The 21,512-nt window shown below is 43.8% G+C and overlaps 7 protein-coding genes across 7 annotated transcripts; 5 read left to right on the top strand and 2 right to left on the bottom strand.

The window, feature by feature from the left end:
• Positions 1-17: 17 nt before the first annotated feature.
• EAE97_002198 (uncharacterized protein) lies at positions 18-2,856 on the top strand (the record flags this gene model as incomplete). The annotated part of the gene is made up of 4 exons (XM_038872709.1): positions 18-160; positions 232-254; positions 397-1,638; positions 1,766-2,856. The coding sequence occupies 4 exons, from the start codon at positions 18-20 to the stop codon at positions 2,854-2,856; spliced, it is 2,499 nt and encodes an 832-aa protein (XP_038735915.1).
• Positions 2,857-3,235: 379 nt separating this feature from the next.
• On the top strand, positions 3,236-5,585 carry EAE97_002197 (uncharacterized protein). The gene is made up of 2 exons (XM_038872708.1): positions 3,236-4,029; positions 4,088-5,585. Exons 1-2 carry the CDS (start codon positions 3,871-3,873, stop codon positions 4,964-4,966), a joined length of 1,038 nt encoding a protein of 345 aa, XP_038735914.1. The 5' UTR covers positions 3,236-3,870; the 3' UTR covers positions 4,967-5,585.
• Positions 5,586-7,718: 2,133 nt separating this feature from the next.
• Positions 7,719-8,487, top strand: EAE97_002196 (uncharacterized protein; the record flags this gene model as incomplete). Its single annotated transcript, XM_038872707.1, has 4 exons — positions 7,719-7,790; positions 7,879-8,066; positions 8,125-8,356; positions 8,407-8,487. The coding sequence occupies 4 exons, from the start codon at positions 7,719-7,721 to the stop codon at positions 8,485-8,487; spliced, it is 573 nt and encodes a 190-aa protein (XP_038735913.1).
• A 417-nt stretch (positions 8,488-8,904) lies between these two features.
• On the top strand, positions 8,905-9,084 carry EAE97_002195 (uncharacterized protein; the record flags this gene model as incomplete). Its single annotated transcript, XM_038872706.1, has 1 exon — positions 8,905-9,084. One exon carries the CDS (start codon positions 8,905-8,907, stop codon positions 9,082-9,084), a length of 180 nt encoding a protein of 59 aa, XP_038735912.1.
• A 1,201-nt stretch (positions 9,085-10,285) lies between these two features.
• Positions 10,286-12,052, top strand: EAE97_002194 (uncharacterized protein). The gene is made up of 2 exons (XM_038872705.1): positions 10,286-11,130; positions 11,268-12,052. The coding sequence occupies exons 1-2, from the start codon at positions 10,694-10,696 to the stop codon at positions 11,770-11,772; spliced, it is 942 nt and encodes a 313-aa protein (XP_038735911.1). The 5' UTR covers positions 10,286-10,693; the 3' UTR covers positions 11,773-12,052.
• A 1,810-nt stretch (positions 12,053-13,862) lies between these two features.
• Positions 13,863-15,847, bottom strand: EAE97_002193 (uncharacterized protein; the record flags this gene model as incomplete). Its single annotated transcript, XM_038872704.1, has 4 exons — positions 13,863-14,116; positions 14,345-14,525; positions 14,637-15,413; positions 15,575-15,847. The coding sequence occupies 4 exons, from the start codon at positions 15,845-15,847 to the stop codon at positions 13,863-13,865; spliced, it is 1,485 nt and encodes a 494-aa protein (XP_038735910.1).
• Positions 15,848-17,396: 1,549 nt separating this feature from the next.
• EAE97_002192 (uncharacterized protein) lies at positions 17,397-20,724 on the bottom strand (the record flags this gene model as incomplete). Its single annotated transcript, XM_038872703.1, has 2 exons — positions 17,397-17,940; positions 18,005-20,724. 2 exons carry the CDS (start codon positions 20,722-20,724, stop codon positions 17,397-17,399), a joined length of 3,264 nt encoding a protein of 1,087 aa, XP_038735909.1.
• Between the last annotated feature and the right edge of the window lie 788 nt (positions 20,725-21,512).

Here is a 21,512-nt window from a genome sequence, read left to right as displayed (position 1 = left end):
CGATTACACCGGCTTCGATGAAACGGGATTCTAAAGTCTCATTCATAGATACCAACGCCGACGACTTTGGGCGGCACTCGGCTTGGGATGATGGATCACGGCCGTCCAAAAGGGCTAGAGCGAGCAAACCTAAAGTCAAGTCAGGCTGCATTACTTGCAAGTGAGTACCTTCTGATTTACATTTCTACTCCTTGAGCATATATTCGCAGATATCTGACATTGATCTCTCAGGGCTCGTCGTGTTAAATGTGACGGTAAGTTGTTTCGCAATCCTAAATTCAATGGGCTTTTCACAATTTCCCTCAAGGTACCAGAATTGAGCAGCATCTTAATTCTTCCTTCTAAGCTACTAGAAATTTACATAATTTACGTCTAATCCTTCCGAATGATCAACAGAAACGAAACCACAATGTCTTCGATGTCAAAAATTCGGGCGAACATGCGATGGATACGCTCACGAGATTCGATCACGAGGAAACATGATGCCAATCCAACCTAGAATTCCAACGGCGGATATTTATACTCCAAGTGTTTCTCTTGCAGCAACAGAGCAGGAAGGCCGGTACTTCCAATATTTTTGTGATCGAACAGCGTATCAATTGCCTGGTTTCTTCGATCCCACCTTTTGGAATCACATTATTCTTCGGGAGAGTCACAATGTCACTCCAATTCGGCATGCAGTAATCGCTATTGCAGCTCTTAACAAAGCCATTGAAGAAGCACCTGGACCACATTTGAAAGTTAACGTCATTCAAGATATAAACAAAAAACATCTTGAATTTGCCGTCATACAACATCTCAAGGCCATTCAAGCTTTGAACCAGTACATATCTAGCTCTAATGGTCCTCAGTTGAGAACAGCGCTTATGGCGTGTTTACTTTTTGTTTGCTTTGAAACCATTCAAGGATGCTATGCTTCGTCGGTGCAGCAGACTTACGGAGGCCTGAAGCTATTAAGGAGTTATTATGCTGGAAAGCCTGGATCGAAACCGTGGATTCCGCGGCGGATCTCAGCAGGGTCCAAATCTAACCCCCAGACTGATAAGGTTATAGCCAAAGTTCACAGTCGGCCAGGTATGGATAGTTCCTCCAAATCAGCAACTATCTCATCACATATCGAAGAGTATCTGGAAACTGAAAAGCCGCCACTTCAATCTGCACATACCCCCACGATAGATAGAACACCTACACCACCACAAAGGGATTACAGTCCACGACTCGATGCCATGACCATTCCATCACATTACAGGTCAAGCTTAACATCGGAACAGCAACGTTCTTTATCAGGTACACCGGTTCAAGATTATCCGAGTGCGTACCATACCCCTAGTGAATATGTATCCCCAAGCGAACACCAAAAGCCCAATATTGCGATGCCAATTGCAATCACTGGCAGAAGACCGTCATCCAATCATTCTATTTCCAGTATCCGCACTCCAGAGTCACTTCATACTCCCCCTTCCATGGGTAATACACCACCGCCTACTATCTATAGATCTTCACAGTCCCCACCTGTGCTCACGAATCCTCGAAAGCGACCTCTCCAATCGAGAAGTCCTACTCCTCCCATTTTAAACAACGACTATACGCTGGAGGAGAATATCATACAAGCGTTCGTCCGTCTGGATGGACAAGGATGTAAGTATGCTTCCGTTTTCGCAATCCTCTCCCAGAATCCAGTTCAACCAAGATTGAACCAATCTGGACAATTCTTTTTCTTCGTAAATTTATACTTTGTCACATGCTGACTGTCTTCTTATTGTAGTATTCTTCGGTATGACACCGGGTATTCCCCCCCTACTTTGGGACATCCACTCTGCACATCACATTCCCATTCCAAAAGTATTCACAAGTTTTTCTGAGGCTCAGCACTGTTGGGACTTTTTAATGGACAGAACACTTCAATACTATCGAAGAACGCTTTTCGACAGGAAATTTGCTTCTGCGAAAAGTGATACTCCCAGCGAAATAGCACAGCAATATGCGGACTATGTCACAGGGCTAGATGACTTCGAGCAAGCCTTCCAACCTATATTACGATTGTCTATATCCCCTGAAGGAAAGGTGCCTAACCAGGCTGCTATTGTCCTTATAACACATCTCAAAGCCACAGCCATAACACTATCGGCTGTGACTTCTACCTCAGAAATGGTTTATGACTCTTTCCTGAATGAATTTCGATACATAGTTCGAGCTGCAGAAAAGCTCGTTACAGCATGTGAGGCAAATCCCTCGGCTATCAATTCATCACGATTTAGCCTCGATATCGGGATTGTTCCGCCATTGCATGTAGTAGCGACCAAGTGTAGGGAACCAAACATCAGAAGAAAAGCAATCGATCTGCTTTTCAGAAGTCCAAGACAGGAAGGAATGTGGGATGGTGTACTGAGCGCTAGGATTGGCCGGTGGATCATGAGCTGCGAAGAAGATGGATTGGATGTATCTGGGATACTCGAACATCCCAACAAACAGCCAGACTACGGCAACCAGAGCTTCCAAAATGGAGAATCGGTACAATTCTATGATGGCATTCTATCGCCAGGATATTGGAACAATGGCGAAACTATTAAGGATGGAGACTTGATCCAGGAAAACTTTGCACCCTATTTATCACACAGGCAGAGTCCAGTACCACGAATTCCTCCGCCATACACCCAAGCTCATACACCACCCATCAGAGAACACTTTCCAATGCCTCGACAAGAAAGGGTCTGGATGGTGCCAGAAGATAAGCGCTTCCAATTAGTAGTTGTGGATTTCCATATGCCAGATCGTTATATTATGGTCAAGTGTAAGAGATCCTTACAGAACAAAGATGGTACAAGAGAGGAAAGAGAATCTATAATTGCTTGGTGAATTATAATGATGATACTTTACTTGAAGTATCGTATATTGAGAGTTGTGGCTATGAAGCATTTGACGCATTGTCTTGGAGTTCTAGCGCTGCAAATGGCATGAAAGGATGGAGTTTGAGAATATGAAGATTCCATATGAGAATACTTCTCGACGTTCAAAACCGCAAAACTGTTTCTAGATATAATCAGACTACTGTAGCTTAAACTTGAAGTGATTTCTTGCCTGTTAAATTAAAGTGATTGAAAGTAAACCAAACAGCACCTCAGGAAGCTTAAGAGATACTTCTACAAAGATAGGTCTCAATTGCATGTCTTGTTTGGGTTCAAATCATGTGATCGGCATGACCTCGGCTTGGAGAAGCTCAGAAATGATTGCCTAGCGGGGTTGTAGATGCCTGAAGCGGAAGTTTAATCTCGAAGACGAGGCTTTTGATAAAAAGGTCAACAGCGGTCGAAAGTTGATTCCCACTTTGGAAGACACAAGCTGAAAGGACTTTCCCTCGCAACCACATCAAACGACGAATCTCTTCAAATTGTGATCGAGAGTGAATCGAAGAAATTCTATCATCAGAATACATAGCATTTACCCCCTATCAAACCAGTTCAACAACATACCGTGCGCAAAGACGGACCAGCGCAATACAACGAATACTCTCGAGTGGGATACCTGATTAAAGTACCAAGTAATCTGCAAATCTCGCACCCACAGCTCCACGTTGATACCTCCTACTGGATATTCTCTGCCAGTATACACGACTATTTTCTGGTTCAACATAGGAAGTGCGATACATTTAAGCGCGTCATTAAGAGTGCCTTTCCTACGAAGCATTCGAGCTTTGGTATATTGGAGCGATCATAAGCTTCACGCCACATCTTTCTGGACTCACTCAACTGGCAAGTCTGCTGCGTCAATCTTGATACTAGTTGCCACGGTTTTTCAACAAGCATTCAACATCAGTTTGGGTTTGGACTTTAAACCTAACTTACTCGAGGTTATTCAGCTACCCCCCACAAGATGTCTTCCTCCTCTGGTACTCCAGAATCCTGGATCTCTTCTTTCTGCGCATTATTGGGACATGAATACTTTGCAGAGATATCGGAGGAATTCATAGAAGATGACTTCAATTTGACAGGTTTACAAACACAAGTAGCTATGTATAAGGAAGCACTCGAGGTAATTCAATACATGACTCATGTATCTTGAGAACATGCTAACGTGAATCTATTGTTAGATGATCTTGGATGTCGAGCCAGAAGAAGATGAGGACGAAGATGACGAGGATGAGGATGAGGATGAGGATGCATCTATTGAGGGCGAAGATCGATCAGGACGTAAAGCTGCAGCCGAACGAAGACATCAACGAATGGCAAGCGATCTATCCATTATAGAATCTTCCGCAGAGATGCTCTATGGTCTTATCCATCAACGATTTATCTGTTCTCGAGCTGGTATACAACAAATGTCCGAGAAGTACGACCTTGCCCATTTTGGTGTCTGTCCACGAACACATTGCGAACAAGTCCGCACATTACCAGTAGGATTATCTGATGTACCAGGTGAAGATACCGTCAAATTATTCTGTCCCTCCTGTCTCGATGTATACGTTCCTCCAAATTCCCGATTTCAAACGGTCGACGGTGCCTACTTCGGACGAACTTTTGGGGCGCTCTTTCTCCTCACATTCCCCGATTACGATATTAGCAAGAAGGGATTAGAAGCATTGAGTGGGCATGGAGGCAGAAGTTTACAACATTCCAACGATGAAGAAAAGGAAAAGATCAACGGCATGAATGCATCAAACCTTGCACCTGGTCTCGGCAAAGGTAAAGTCTACGAACCTAAAATTTACGGATTCAAGGTTTCGGAGAGAGCGCGAAGCGGTCCTCGAATGGGCTGGTTGAGGAAACGACCAGATGAGGTTAGAGAGTTGGATGAAGCGACCGCATATGCGCTGGAGCATGCCGATGATAGTGATGAAGGAATTGATGTTGCACCTGGTGGCGCCAGTGCGAGTGCTCGACTCAAGCCACGGAGGAGGAACCCAAGAGCAGTGGCAAACAACGGAGGTAGCCCTATGAGCGTAGAAGCCAACGGAGAGATTTTTTCGTAGCATAATCTTGAATGAAAAGACTGAGGGGTGGTCGGAGGGGCGTTTAGGTGCTTTTTATCGTCGCGGCGATGGATGGATGATACAGTAGATGGTTTGGCTTTTATGGTTATCACACGGCTTGTGTTTGCAGATCAACTCACATACATATATTGTCGGATTCTAGCGCACGCGGTTGCTTGCTTAATTGTTTATTACATGTGTGATCAGCGAGCGCGAGAAGAATGCATCTACTTTTGCATATGGGTGGTTTACTCTGATCCGGTGGAACGGGTGATTGTGAGTCATATTTTGGGTGGTGGCTACAGGAGAGTAAGATGTTTGGGTGTTGGGGGGGGGATTGAAGTGGAGGTAAAAGATACAAGCATTGCAAGGAATGAGAGAGTATATCTGCTATAGGAATGAAATGGGATGGTTGTACCTATCTTAAGAAGCTAAAGATGAGATCAGATAAATAGCTGATAGTCATGATAATTTTATCTCGTGCTTGGGATGTCGTGTTTCCTTGCAACTCTTTCCTCGCTTATGACTCGTCACTTTGCTCACTTGGAAGTTGATGAATTATGAGTACAAACCGGATGATGTGTAGTTCATCACTCGTGATATTGCTCATTGTGATTGTATTGAAAGAGTTTAAGTAGGCACAGATTTTGTAGACAGTAATGTCGTGAAGAGTGAGGGACAGGAGAGAAGCATGGTGGTACGGATTCTTGGACTAGAAGTGAACCGTCGCTAAAACCATCTTTGGCGATTAACGGAACACAGATGTGAGTTTGAATATTTCCTGAAGGGGTGTGATACAAGCATGGGTAGAAGCTCATTAGAACGGAGGGAATTTGTATCTTGTATTCTGTTACACCCATTTGTTTGTGCAATAGACTGAGGGAAGGGATTATGGAAGGTATAAATGGAGTAGTATTTTCTCACTCCTTGATTCCTTTCGTGAAAAGTTGTGTTTTGGTTTTCAAGATACCTGTAGAGATCATAATGGACGATGAGAAGAAGCCAAATGCTTCAACAAATGTATGATATGAATGCTGTGGTGACAGGAGATCCTGTGCGTCCAAAATCGGCTGATGAGAAAGAGCTGCAAGAATTCGTATGATATTTTGAATTTCTTGAGGATCAAAAGAGGAAAACTTAACAGGTAGGAGGAGATGAGTCTCCCTATCTCTGCTCTCAATACCTACAATTATATCATCCCGATTTCGAATGGCCGAATAATTATCCAGCATACACTTTGGTAATTCACTAATGTAGAGTAGAGTGTGAAGATTTTCCCGCCTGGAGCTCTACCCATTAAGAGTGCTTACCAATTGAATGGTTCGTTAAGGCTTGTAGTGATGTCTACTGTGGTACTTCTTGCTGGATCCGGGCTGTTTGTATGCATACATTTGTTCATGCAGTATCTTATCCTGGGATATCAGGACGGGAGGAGGCTCACTTCTTTTGCCATCTAGAAATTGGATGGTTTACGTTTCAAGATAGTGTTTTCGGATAGCTAGTTCTCCTTTGGTCACATTTTCCGTATCACATATCACAAATCCTTAAATTTTCAGACTCGCTTATGAGTCTCTGTCCCTACAATTAAGAAGGTCCTTGGACCTCTTTGTTGATTGCAAACTGCCAGCTGTATCATCCCTTCTTTCAATACATGGGTTACCTTCCTATGGCCGTGTGAAATCTGACCCAGAGGTTTAGCTTTGGCGATACGAGTCAGTAAATGAGGTGCAATCGAAGGGCTACACGGCTGAAGCTATGCCTCATGCATTGAACCAAAATAGGTCATAGACACCTGAATCCTTTTTCACAGACTACAAACACGCAAGCGTCATTCGTCACAAATCGAACGGAAGGCAACCCTTAAACTACATGATGAGGGATGTGAGAAAGCCAACTCACGGGCAGTCGCTTCGGGATATGCAGCAAAAGCTACTGGCCAAGGAATAACATTTCTCATTGTGGTACCGGTATTCAAAACTTACGAAACTCAGACATGATTTCCTACCATCCTCCATCGTTCTCCATATGATGATCTTGATGATCAGTAAGTTAGCTTCTCGTAAGTTTTTGATCTGAAGTAAGATGGCAGCACTCTGAAGATTACATCAAGTTACCTATCTTTTCCCAAATAGGAGGTGGCTTTAGTTTTGACCATTGGCTGCAACCTTCCGCGTTCAGGCCTGTTTGCTAGACTTGGTGTTACACAACGCTCGTCGTTTGCTGTGACGGAGACGAGAAAATGAGCTGTTGCACCAGAGAATTAATTCTTTGTAGATAGGAGGATCGGCTACCACCTTAGTTTCTATGCCCTAGAGTAATCTTCTTGAACTCATTATAAGCCTGCAACTCTCTCTCTCTCGTGCTTTTCCATTTGGTTTGTTATTAAACTTCTCTGAATGATTTTGGAAAGTTTGGAATATCAAAAGCCCCACCACCTTAGCCATAAATCTCTTTCTTCCACAATATCTCACACATCGACCTCTTCGACTTGAGAGTGACTGCGCAATAGCTTGACGTGCGTTTCTCGAACACGCCTCTCATTATGGGATATTTATGCCAAGGTGTATTGCCGCTATTAAGAACACACTGCGCAGACCATATTGGAGGAAAAGCTGGAGTCTGTCATCCCGCTAGAGTATCTCATCAATCTACAATGAGTCGATTTTACATGTCCTTTCTGAAGCTGCCTGTATCATGCTTGGAAGAGTACAGTCTCAGGTCTCGACAAAGCCACCGGAGTTCATATGTACCCATGGCTTTAGCGCCGCTCCGCATCGTTGAAGATCCTGCATCCTTTCGAGTTTCTTCATCAGCAGTTTCAAAAGTATGTATGCAACCAAGTGTTAGCAACATTTCCTTATATCTAACATAGGATAGGCCACCTTCCTAGCACTCTGATACTTTCTCTACAGCATTCAACGAGCAGGTTGTATTTATATTATGTTGTAGGCAAAGAATACACCGGTCTTGATAGCAGGATTATATCAACTCGTTTAAGTGGTCTCGAAAAACTTGATGCTTCGATACTGAAGGCATTGCAAAAAGGTCCCAATATCAAAGAAAAGCCCCTCGCGCTCCAGATAAAGAGATACCGCTCACTGTATCCACTACATTAACTGACATGTAACTCGATCTCCGGTACTGAGAATTCCATCAAGGCGAAGTTACTTCTACAAGAAGCTCTTGAAGGTTTACCACGAGGAGATTGGGGACGCCGCCACTATGCCACTTCCAGATGAGGATGACAAGAACTGCGCGACGAAGCAACGCTACACAGGCCTGGACAATACGAGTCAAAACAATCATATACAGGATGGAGAGGTCATTACTCAGCATCGAATGGAAGGAAGAGAGGGATACACAAAGACAACACTTCAGGCGAATATCAGGGTGAGAGTAAGAATGAGGACACGATGATTGATATTCATTTGTACATATAGCATCGTGTTCTTGGTGTTGTATGGCTGTTTATAAGAGAAGCTTGGGTATATACACTCAAAGATTCCTCTCGCAGGATATAAAACATAATGACTTTCCTCATCGGTTGCTCGTAATATGTACATTTATGAGATTTATTTAACATCGGTCTAATAGCCATAGGCTACAAGATCAAAGGGAGTCAACTAACGCATCATCGTATAATATCAGCGGGAGGAATCGGGGACTCATGGAGGGCGAGACTGTCGTTTACACCCGAAAGGAAGCACGTGGAATGAAAATATCATTCGTTATTACATAATGACTTTCGTGCCACAGTGCACAGCCACCGCCACACCTGGCACATAAGAAGTCCACGGGTCCAGTGCTCTTCATGGAGCATTCGAGCTCGTTTTACTATCATACAGCCACTACATTTATTCTTTAATAATACAAGAGATCATTATCAGGCAGAAAGTACAGAAAAAACACTCTCAATTATTCACAAATCCTCACACAATATGCCATCCTTCACTGAAACCCCCTCAACCACAGCCAATGCGGCCCCAAACACCACTACGGTCGACACCTCAAATCAATCTACCGAGACAGTACAGAAGACCGAGGCTCAACTAGAGGCGGACAGACTGTACGAGGAAAGAATTGAGGAGGAGTATGCTAAGAGAGAAGGCGGTGCTTAGGATGAGCAGGAAGACGTCAACATGGAGAGACTTCTCTGCCACGTTTCTTCGGTGGCAAATCAGGAATGAAGTGGCATCGGGGAACTATCGAGAGGCAAGCAACGATATTGGAGGATCAAGATATCTAGAGGATCTTGCAAACATATAGCATGAATGATATCACCCCTCTCTCTTTTATGCATCTCCGTCATCTCACAAGTGAAATCCGAATAATTGCACGCCCTCATGACCTCCAGCCTTTCGGAGTTACGGAGTGACACCCCTAGCATCTATCTCGGGACCGTATTCTTAGTCTTGCTATCGCGTTGCAGCGGTAAGGCTCGTCCCTTTCTTATTTACGGCATAGAAAGCTTGAGGTTGTATGTGTGAATATTTTCAACCAATCCAGTCACCGATATTGTAATCAAGCCGTTGAAACGGCCAATGAAACCACGGACATTAGCAACCAAGAAGGGGTTTTGAAGAAGCTAGCTGCTAGACATCTGAAAACCCTGAAGTTTGTACATCGTAGTTTGATTCGAAGCTCCGGGTTGATCAGAGCGTTAGTGTTATGGGTGGACAATGGTGGTCTTGAAGTGGTGTAGTATCTTGGACCATGAACCATGGGGTCAAGGAACCAGAGCAGAAGAAGGTTGGATAGAAATGGTTAATTGAATACTACCTAGGTAGGTATGGAAAAGGTTTAATTCAGCATAAAAGCAAGAAAGCAACATCAAATTCAATTCCAATTCCCAGTGACCCCAAAGAGATATAGGAGATTTCACAATCTCCAATTAGAAGCCTTCCATACCTCCTTGTCTACATTTTCAATCCATGAGAACATGTACACGAGTACCTACACAAATTGACGGTACAATATTGGTATCGCTATCGCCGAATTCCCCGCTTTTGGAAGGATTGTATACTCTTATCTCCTTTGGGATAAGCGCAATCAGACGGAAATACTCCATGCACAAAGAAAATGCCAGCTGGAGGTAGGAAGAAACAAAAAACTAACCAACATTTACATTTTAGCCCCACGAGCCCAGCAATTATCCAACCGACCAATCGTTATTGAGATATTACCCACGTTGGACGAATCAGAATCAAGGTAATTAATGGTCAGCAAGATCCTCAAAGATCCAAACAAGCTTAGAAACCTTTGAATGAAGCCCGTGGTCAAACTATCAAACCAACGGAGATAATCCTTGAATATAAATGGAAATGTTGTCCCTAAATACCTAGTAGTTTCTAAAGAGGTAGGGAATGACATCTGGAATATAACTACCACCATACCATCTATCCAACACATATAAAAGATCCAAGAAGTACTCCCATTTCACTTCTAATTCATGAGCCAAAACGTAACCAGAAAATCAGTCAAATCATACATACGTCGATCAACCAAGGGTATAAACCCATCAAACAGTGGAAGATCAAGAATCAGAACAGCCTCAATTCGACTCCATTTTGATATCAAAACCATCAACCTCGTTTTCCTTAAAAGTACAATTGCAGGAGATAGTAATCACTACATATCTTCGTTGAATGACATCACAAGTCAAGTACAACGTCTCCTAAGAAGAAACCCAACATAACTTGAAGCCACATACCATCACCAACCGAAATCATGGTTTTAGCTGCCCTTAAAAATGTCTTTTTCTATCAATCCGTCACTCCCAAATCGCCCAAACCAAACCGAGACCGAGGAGTACCAAAAATCGATTTCGTTACATCTAGACAACCTCTCTTACCAAATAGCGACACAAACCACAGCTCCGGGTCGGTCGACGGGACTCACGATGATGATGAAAGTACTTTAGATTTAGAATCTCAAGATTCCAGATCAGAGAAGTCCTCAAAGAAGAGGGGATGGAGAATCGATGCGAGAGTGATTTCGGATGCCACCATTGGTTTAAGTGATGGGTTGACAGTACCGTTTGCATTGACGGCTGGATTATCGGCTTTTAACGATTCGAAAATTGTTATAGGGGGAGGAATGGCCGAGTTGATTGCAGGGGCTATTTCTATGGGCTTGGGTGGATATCTTGCTGCTAAGAGTGAACTGTGAGTTTACCCCACAATTGCATCCAGTGAAGGAATGAAGTTGTCATCATCAATGAGTCTGCCTCCACGCAGTGGCTCCCAGAGGGCCAACGGAGTGTCATCAAATTTGAGATCAGACTGGCTAATAATTACATTAGTGCATCATATCATGCTACACGAGAAAAGACCCTTGAACGAATAGAAACCGATCTTCAAGGCGTCTTAAACGATCTGATGGAAGAATACGAACCATACGACTTTCCCAAAGAAGTTATCAACGGTCAATCAACCCATCTTGCTCAAATGCACCCAGAGCTTCTGACAGACTACGTAATGCAATTCCAACATTGTGAAGAAGAGCCCGCTACATCCCGCGCCTTTACATCTGCTCTTACAATCTCGATGGGATATTTTCTCGGTGGTTTGTTACCTCTACTGCCTTACCTTTTCGTATCCACGGTTGCCGAGGGATTATATATCTCTGTCGGGGTTATGGTGATCACACTATTCATCTTTGGATATGTCAAGACGGGCATGATAACAGGTTTCCAATCGAAATGTATTGGAGGCAATTGCTGGGGTGCTGCTGAAATGGTTCTCATTGGGGGTGTAGCGGCGGCAGCGGCGATGGGATTAGTGACATTATTTCAACCTGGAGTGTAGATACTAGAAGGGGTTTGTCGGTCAAAATCATGGATAGGCGAATGGGATATGGTTGAACGAATTTATGAATTGATGGTGGCGTTCAATGGGTATGGATTGGCTAATTTATTATGGGAGGAAAAATAGGGTTGAACGGCGGCGTTCAAGGAAAATACACTCTCGAGAATATCGATCGAGTGGTTTTATTCCTCTTGTATCTGTTCATAAAATAGGATAGCTGTTCAATAGCATTGGGGTTGGGCAAGGGAACATTCAATCAGACAATCTTGAAAAATCTATATCATTTCCATGTGAGATTTGCCTCCGAGAAATTCCTGTCATCAGCGTGAATAAGGACTTTTGATCCTTTTCGCTTCGCTTAACATGCACATACAATATCCATTCCGCCAAGAACGGGACATCCAATTTGTACGAGTGTATGATTGTTCTCGAAAATCGAGAGAACAGCTCAAACCCAACTTTCCTTTCACTATCATTTAATGAGAGTCATCGCCTCTCGCCCACAAATCATTATTTCCCATTCTCATCCCATCTGAAAATTCCGTGAACTAAAAACCTCTCATTTCCCACCCTTTGCCACACACCTCTCTTTCTCAGTCCTGTTGTCCATGAAATATGCAGATATATCAATTGGTATTACATTTTCCGAGTTGATGGGGGTATAGTCACAGGAAGTTGAGAGATGCGAAGCCCAGAACGAAACGAAATCGTAAAGAGGCGTGGGAGGAGAGAAGACGCTACTCTGACCTAGCCTGGGGAACTGGATAACTTTCTTTCTGTTTGAGCTGGCGGAAGAAGTAATTTTCATGCGCCCGCTACAGAGAGGTACTTGAAAGGTCACGAAGTCAGATGGTAGGGTAATAGAGAAAGGGATTTTCGTCTTTCCGTTTGAGGAGAGAGAAGAGTGAAGATGTAACGACCGCGCTGGTGTATTTCTTATTCATCAATCTACAGAGGGAAGATATTCAAAGCGATTATTTTGTCGATAGTGAAGACATAGACGTTGATAGTGGGATCGTCACTTAACGATAATATCTCTCTACCTCACTACTGGTGTTCTTGACTTTGAAAGTATAGTTTTTCACCAAGTCTGTGGGATCGTGAGAGGGGGTTCTGTTTGCTCAGGGTAAGATTTGCAAAGTTCACAGGATACTCATTTACTAATCCGGCTGTAGAATAGATCGAAACCATCTCTTCATTTTCCTCCTGCAATTCCATCACATATAAGCATTGAGGATAAGCCCATAGATCTTTGAAAACTCGCCACCTTTTTAGTCAACTAAAGATAATAAGGGTCCGGTGTCGCACTGCCATTACTATAATCCAATGAAGTGTCAATCGATGATGATAACGAACGCAAACTTGTCGCAGAAACCAGAATATTCCTGAAAAAACATGATATACCGTATACCTGCATCAATTGCATGCTCAGATTCAGTATTAAAAGTACATGCACCTCGCTGAGCAGGTGCAAATTTACCGATCAAGATTGTTTTTATGGCAGAGCATCCACAATCAAGAATCAAATCATCACTGCGTTATGATTAGCCCAGATCGGGAGTCATTCTCAATGCTGTAGAATCATTTGTGTAGTACTCGAAACAAATAAGTCTCTTCGAATACACTCAAAGCTGTTGCATCTTTTTCAGCTAAAGCCTAACTGGCAGAGAATAGACTATTTGAACACTCATCGATCATACAGAGACAACAGTACTCAGGGTTAGCATTCCTATGGGGTGAGATAGGTGATGCATTTAGATGGCATTAGAGATCGAAGTATAGTTTTCAGATATCTGGAAATTTTAGAGAATGACTGCTTCACTGCAATTGATAGATACAAGTGCAGCTACGTCATACACTTGAACTGGGCCTACTAGTTTCCATGGCAACATGGCATAGCGATCACCATCCCATGGTCTCATATTAGTTAACATTGTTGCTCGAATATACATGCAAGGCAGATTTTCACATCAGTTGAACAGATTATTACCGACTATTCCTCCGTCCCATTATGATCTCAGTCATCCTGACACACAAATCAGATTCAACCACCCCAGAAGAAGTCAATCGATCACAAGTATGACAACGCACTAAGCTCCCATCATGAAAATGGCTCGATTGTCCCCATTAGTACCGGTTTTGCAAACCGCGGTAGCCTCATCACCGATTTTTGCTTTCTCGCCAGGAATGACTTGACCATCGCTGGCCACAGACCAGCAGCCAGCTCCCCTACCACCGATTGGAGCATATCCCACACCACGCTCCATTTTGAATGCCTCATGATGATCCCTAAAAACGCCCTTTATTCCGCACCAAATCCGCTTTCTTAACCCTTGTTTGACTCCTAAAGACAACGCAGAGCGATCTTAGTAAATATTCCCGGGATAACAAACAAAGCAACGTGAAAGCAGTGCTAAAACCGACTAATATCATTCAACCAATCTCCCAAGCCTCGCTGCGTTTTCACTATCCATCAAACTCTCCAAGCCCATGGCAATCTCCTTGACCTTCACTTCCAGGTTAAGCTTCTCGTTTATCTCATTAATTTCACCAGAAATTCTCTCAAGCTTACCATCAGTCGTTGGGCCTGCGTAAGTAGTGTGACTCAATGCATTCGCCTGGATCATCCAAGCCTTGTGTCCCAATTCAATCAATGTTGGTCCGAATTCAGTTAGTAGTTCTTGAACTATTTCATTTGTTGGCTCCTCCTTGGCTAAACCCGTGTTATCTGGACCTCCAAATGTGGCATAAAACTGTGGATAACCTGTCAGTCGTGTTGATATAATAAGGTTCCACAAAGGCTCATCTCGCGAATTTATGGGCAGGATGCCGTAGTATGATAGCCAAAAAGTTGGTGGACTCACCCAGTCTTCCTTCCATTCCTGAATAGCCTTGATTGTCTCTGGATGAATGATTTTAATATCTTTCGCGATCATGTAGAAACTACTTCTTGTAGCATGCTTCTTAACAGGCTTGAAGACTTCAACCTTAGCAAACTTTGAAAATGTATACAACATGAATGCTGAGTGCCATGTATCAATCTTATGTAATAACACAACCAAAGTGCCTCCATTGTGCATCCTATTCATGGCAAGAATCAGTTGCGAAGTTTGCAATCGCACTGTTTCCTTACTAAGGTTGGCATTGTAAGTGTCTTTAATGCGATCATGCGTACGAAGAGTCTTGCCGTCGGCAAATACAAGATGATATTTGATAAACGTGAAAGGCTTGATATCACTAAATTTCGACTTGAAATCTTCGGGGATGTCTTTACCGTTTGGACAAAACTCCTTGAACATTGTAATATCATGGTATCTAAAACCCTGGAGGCGGTTCGTGTCGATTATAACATTGTGCCCACCACATCTAGGGTCTAATGTGATGGCATATGCTTTGAAGCTATTGCGGTAATCGAGAGCTGCTGCAGTATAACCTCCAGGTGCCATGCAGAGATCGAGTATGTTGACCTGACCATCTGGGACGAAAGGTATACTGAAGATACTGTGAGCATTGTGCATTTCCTCTCCGATTTGTTGCATCATTTTATAAAAGCCACGTTCACCCTCTGGTGTGGTTGAGTCGGCACGCTCTCGTTGTTGTTTGAAGTGCGCGTCGCCGTCTTCTTTATTGTCATGCCATCCCTATACGCGCTAATTAGTGGCCACACATGAACTTGAATCAACAAGGTGAAGAAGGATAGCAGAAAGTCGATTGCCTTTAACTTAGCGCGTGTTTGTACTTAACACGGCACAAGATAGAACTGAAGCAGTGAACTTAAAAGAGTCAACGAAAAATATCCTACCCTGCTTCGGAGCTCCACAACTCTCTTGCACTCCTCATCTGACAGAATCAAATAGACCTTCAGCAGCTGTGACGCCTTTGTGGGTCGTTCTCCATTGGGACCATCACGAATGGCCAAATTATTTGATGCGTCTTCCAGGGTGAGACCGAACAGTTCTTTTGCGAGATCCTCGACGTTCAGATTTTTACCATTGTACTTCAGAGCAGCTAGTTTGTTCTTGAAGCTATCAAGCTCACCAGAAAGGAGAAAGCCATTGTTGGTTGAAGAATCCATGATTAAAGGAAATTGTTGATAGATATCAACAATTGATTGACTTGTCGCCGGCGAGACAAATATTTGAGAGGACGTTAATGTTTGGAAAAGAAAGAACGGAGGGTGAAAATGGAAATTTGGATCATACAAGAGAATGAGTTGAACCTCAAGGTGCGCTTGTTTCAATGGCAAAGATTTGTTCTATTATATTGTCTTTCAATGACCAGATAAACGAAAAGAAAGTGAAGGTTCGAGGGGGAAGGACCCTCTTGGAAGATGAATAGCTTTATCCAGATCCCGTCTTCTTTTTTTGGGGGGGGGATCAGATCAGTAGTATAGGTCGTGTGTATTATGAAGTTGAATTGGTGAGAACATGTGGGAAGAGATGTTGAGATGGTTTAAAGAGAGAGCAAGACCACTCGAGATTGTTGGAGATTGTTGAGAAGGTAGTGAGTATCCAATGTGATGGTCTTGTTAATACATGAACTTAACTGGTGTAATAAGGGATGGCTTGTAAAAGCTGATTATTCTTGTGAGGTTCTTGACAGGGGGAGATGAATAGTTAATGTATTCCACTGAGATCAAACAAAGTTCGTAAAAAATTTCCCTTCAAGACTTGACAAACATGGAAGGCGCATTAACAACTAGGTAACCAACTCACCAGCCTCAGTGCACCATTGCTGTTGCCATTTCGAGCGTTCAACATATCATATCATATCATATCACAGGAATATACAAACCTGACATTATTAAATCCCTAGTTCATCAACATCACACGACATGACATAGCATATATCAAAACTGCACTCAATGTAAGATAGAGCTGCTGTCAAATTTTCTATGGTACAAAGTAGCAGCGAATTTTGTGTTTTCTATCTTATGTAACAAACAATGGGTTGGTTACCTCACTCCCATCATTCAAAAGAAGAGGATGCAACATGTAATTTGTATTTGCCAAATGCACATGCCAAAAGTGTCAAAGCCATTTTCTGTAACCATTGAACGCGTGCATGAAACCCAAATTTTTCTCGTAAAAAGCAATACGCCCGACTGACAACGTGTCCGTCGAAGACTTTTGGTGGTGGTGAAACTAAAAAGTATGCCGTGGCTATGCCAGAATATGAACATGTAAAAAGCAAAACATGAATGAAGGAGAAAGCCATATCATTCGTCAAACCCACCCAATACTCTGCCGAGAAAAAAAAAGGAAGGTTGAAGCTTCGTAGCTCAAATTGTAGTCGGTACCCAGAGATCTCCAATTCTCTGATAGCTCCTATTAAACGCCGTAGAAACCACATGTCAAAACTCGTAAATACAGTCAACGTAAGTTGTTCAGATCATAATATCTGTATCGCTACATGTCATACGAGCGAAAGCCAACGTTGCAGAATTGGAGCGATGAACAGTCGTGCCACATTGAAGCGATTCAGAAGATATGGGCTATTTGGTAAAAGTGATATAGGTAGTACATAGATGTTAAACCACGTACGTAACTTCAAGGTCGGTGGCCAATCACGACTCCAAGCTACGAGGGTATCGAGACAGAAATCGAGAACATTAGGAAGGGAATCTATTGCTCAAGTAGTTCCTTCAACTTAGCATCCAGTAGATTGTCGATCCTCTTTCGGCTCTTCAAATCGAGAGCACCGTTGCGTAAAGAAGTTCGAAGTTTCGCAAATGCGGATCGCTGGATTGGAGAATCGTCGCCCTTGACAACATCAACATAATGTCCGGCTAAGACCTCGTTGATAGTTTTCTTCTTGTTGTTAAGGGTTTCATCGTAGTAAAGAATCAATTGCTCCATTCCGGTAGAGGCGTTGTTATGGCTATCCTCAAGTGCCAATTTGCGAAACTCGTAATACATGCCTGGATTGAAATTTCTGCACAAAAAGTGGGCCCAGAACTTGTAAAGAAGCTCCATGTCACTATGAGTCTCACCAGGCTGACTGGCTTCTCGGAGTCTGGTTGCTCTCTCACGGAAGATAGCATATTTTTCAATGGTGTTGGATTCGGAGATGGCTGCTTGTCGTCTTTGATCCTTGACCCACATGACTGTTGGGGCATTGCTGTAGTTTGAATGGGGAGACATTGCCCTCAAGTTGCCTTCTAAAGAGCTAAAATGAAACGAGTCAGAATGGCAAATCAACGTGGAAATCAGGGTGGCTTATAATTATTTACCTTTCTTGGGGATTTGACCCATTGACCAAGGGTCGACCTTGGCGTTCTTCGGACAACTCCTCATTAATAGACCTACCATCAATTGAACCATTGGAGAAAGTTCTTGAAGATGAGTTGTGGTATGGGTGCCTAGCGGGTTTTTGATCGCTCGTCTCACGGGAAGATTGTGCAAACACTAGATTTAGATCCTCGATTTGTTCATCGGTGAATGTGGTTTCTGGTGCTAAAGGATCGGGCGAAGGGACGGTGTTTCCGTTTAATGGTAACAGGCCAGGAGTAAAGTTAGGAACGGCAGCTGAAAGTGGTGTCTCTTCGTGATAGTGGTTATTGTTACCATTAGCCAAAGGCGCTTGGGTGGTTCCGTTGCCATATCTCATATAATCGTTTCCACCGGGGCTGAAGGCTGGTGAGCCTATCTCTTGACCTGGCATCATCATTTGGCCCATGTGGCTTGGTGGTCCATGGTTCTCGCGAATAAGTGTAGTTGGCCCATCATTGTGCTTCATTGACTCTTCTCTTTCCTCAGATGGCATGACCCACTGATCCCAACCATCGCGTCTTCTAATTCTATCCACACCATCCTCGCCCTTGACTATTTCTATCTCGGTAGACTGTTGACAAGCGTATCTCAACATGTCAATATCTGATGTAAGAGACTGGATTCTCTTGAACCCGGCCACAAAGTGCAGGAACACAAATCCTTGAGAGTCCATGTGTTTCCGTAAGAAGACGTCTTTGCAAAGATTGTCTATCGAGAAATAATATTCCAATTGCATCTTCACCATTGACAAAACAGTAGCAGACTGGCCGTCAAAAGGACCGTATGGCATAGCGCTCATGGTCTGCATTGGTACATAGTCGTACATGGTTTGAAGAGCTGGCATCTGTTGATTACCATTTGTGTAGCCACCTCTTGGATACATGGCAACATTTGGAATAGATTGTGATCTCGAGCTACCGCGGCCACGGGAAGAAGCTTGTGCGTATTGGTGGCTGAAGGGTCCTTGAGGTGGGGGGCTGTATGGTGTTGAGTTTTGACGCCCTTGGTAAGGAGGAATCGCATTATGGCCACTGGCAAAAGCATGGCCATTTGCAAAAGTACTGTGAGAGCCTCTGCCACGATAACCTCCACGGCCTCTTTCTGCTCGACCCTCAGCTCTCTGATCCTTGCTTCCATTTTTGAAGTCAGAGCTTCCGGAGCCATCGTTTCTGCGGTCGCCAAAGCCAGATCTTGCTGAGAATTGTCCTTCGCCAACACCTTGTCCTTTTTGACTAGTTTGATTACCCTTATCGGTTTGCGGGGAACTTGAAGTTCGCCCAGTGTCAGTTGGTGATACAGGTTCATTCTTGTTGGCACCACCCTTTGATTTCTCGGCATTTGGTGTATGCTTGCGTGCATCACGACTGACTTCATCTTCATTTGAAAGTCTCTTAGAAGAGTTTGGTGGAAGTGATGATGATCTGAGCCCACGTTTTTCGGGTTCTTCGCCAGACTCGGCAGGCTTAGTGGCACTTCCTGGCAACTTCTCTGCAGCAGTACCATTTGGTACATGACTGGTACGTCCGCCCTCACGACCTACACGAGCACCACCTCGTCCTCGACCACCTCGAACAGGTAGCGGGGTATTGAATGTGACCGATGGAGTGTATGGTACTGGGACCCACTTCTCCTTCGTCCTTGGTTTGTTGGAGGAGTTTTCATCCTTCTTTACTTTGTCTTCCTCTTGAAGCTTTCGCTTCTCCTCTTCCAGTGCAGTTTCCGGTGTTGGCCATGCCAAAGAGTCATCGACTGGAGGGGGCAATGAACTGCCAGCACTCCTATCTTTATCTTCAGAGCTCCTACTGCCTCTTGCAGGTCGTTTGGTTGAATCCTCCTTTCCCTTAGTCAGACTATCTGTGCCTTTCTTTTGGCCTTGTTTTGAGATAATATCCTTGCCAGTCTGCGATGCCTTCTCATCTTCAACAGAAGCCTTTCCCTTTCGCCTAGATTCGATGCCTTTTGGAGTTGGAGTGGAACTTGAGGTTTCACCTAAGAAATTTGCTGTTTGAGGTATTGATGGGCTCGACTTTGTCTTTGCGGCTTGTGCCTCTTTGCGCTGCTCCCAAAAGTTGACAGCCGGGGGCGGAGCTGGCACCAGAGGAACCTCTGGCACCTTCACTTCTTCCTTTTCTTTCTCTTTCTCTTTCTCCTTTTCTGCCTCCTTGTCGTCCTTCTTTTGCTTCTTGGACTTTTTAGACTTTCTGCCCTCGATCGCCTCCGGAGAAGGCTTTTCTTCTCTATTTCGCCCAGCTTTCTCCCATCCTTGCTCAGAATCATCCGCAGCTGCATTCAAAGCGAGCTCCTCCTCCTTTGGTATTGTTGCACTCGAAGTAGCAACCACACTTGGCGATTCTGGAGTGGAACCTGCGCTTACTTGTGATGTTGGGTTCGCATCTGTGTTTAATCCAACTCCTAGCGGATCGCTCTTACTTGGAACTTCGGTAGAACCATTGGTATTTCGATCTCCATTTTCAGACGCTGCTGCTCCATTCACCGACGCTGAAGGTGTATTTGATACGGAATTCGATTCCTTGGCGGGTGTGCTGACACCAGAAGCTGATGCCTGGCTTGATTGCATAGCGGAATTTGCAGTTGAAATTACGCGACCTTTTGCGGCCATCGCATATGAAAATGTAGGCGGGGTAGGGGTGCCCTCGGATTTCGATGTTGCCGATGACATTATGAATCGTATCACACAAAGTATGACTCTTTCGTTCAATCAAGCAAGTCCAATTCTTGCGAATAGTACCTGTGATTCGTGAAGTAGATACAGAGAGGTGACTAAAATTTCACCCTCAGTATGGACGTCCGGAGAGGTTGACTCGACCTCTCCGCACTTCTATCCCGATGCGCTGATCAGATATCACGTCTCAAGAAATATCGAAGCGACTCAGTACAGACCGCGAAAACGGGGATTGGGAAGATGGCTGCTGAAACTTTGTTTGCGGTGGATATGAGGGGTATCTGCTTGAATGTGAAGACTTATTTCGTCGCGCAAGTTTCGCAAAATATCGAAGTCCAAGAAATTACTTGAAGATGTAAGAAGGAAATCAAGGACTGATGTTTTGACAAGTTTCGACGTTTTATGAACTGCGGGCAGTAACTCGTGGAACGAAACGGAAAAGTGGTTTGATGGCACAGGTGGTGCTGGCGGCAACGCGAAAGTAAGCTCGAACAACTGAATGGAAACTATGATCTACTATAGAATGTTAGCTGTGTGATTCCCACATGATATGACCAATTTTCGTGAATCAATGTGACATGGGACGCAGCTTCTCCGAGTAATCTGGTCCGCAATGGCGCAGATGTAAAGCCGCACAAAAGTAAATGAGATAAATAGGACATCGAAATTCCCCCACGCACCTTTCGAAGAGAATAGAAATAGCAGAAGATCAATCCTGTAAGATGAGTCTTTTCCTATTCAAATCCAGAGAAAATGAGCCAGCAGTGATGTAAATTCCCAGAGTT

Source organism: Botrytis byssoidea (genome assembly GCF_014898295.1).
Source record: "Botrytis byssoidea strain MUCL 94 chromosome Unknown BBYS_004, whole genome shotgun sequence".
In the NCBI taxonomy this organism is placed as follows: Eukaryota; Fungi; Ascomycota; class Leotiomycetes; order Helotiales; family Sclerotiniaceae; genus Botrytis; species Botrytis byssoidea.
This window is presented reverse-complemented; position numbering and strand designations above follow the sequence as displayed.

Excerpts from the sequence above, each read along its gene's own strand:
- EAE97_002197 (XM_038872708.1), top strand. The coding sequence starts at position 3,871 with ATGTCTTCCTCCTCTGGTACTCCAGAATCCTGGATCTCTTCTTTCTGC. Across the intron at positions 4,030-4,087 it reads TGTATAAGGAAGCACTCGAG|ATGATCTTGGATGTCGAGCC; the intron begins GTAATTCAATAC and ends ATCTATTGTTAG.
- EAE97_002194 (XM_038872705.1), top strand. The coding sequence starts at position 10,694 with ATGGTTTTAGCTGCCCTTAAAAATGTCTTTTTCTATCAATCCGTCACT. Across the intron at positions 11,131-11,267 it reads CTTGCTGCTAAGAGTGAACT|TGCATCATATCATGCTACAC; the intron begins GTGAGTTTACCC and ends TAATTACATTAG.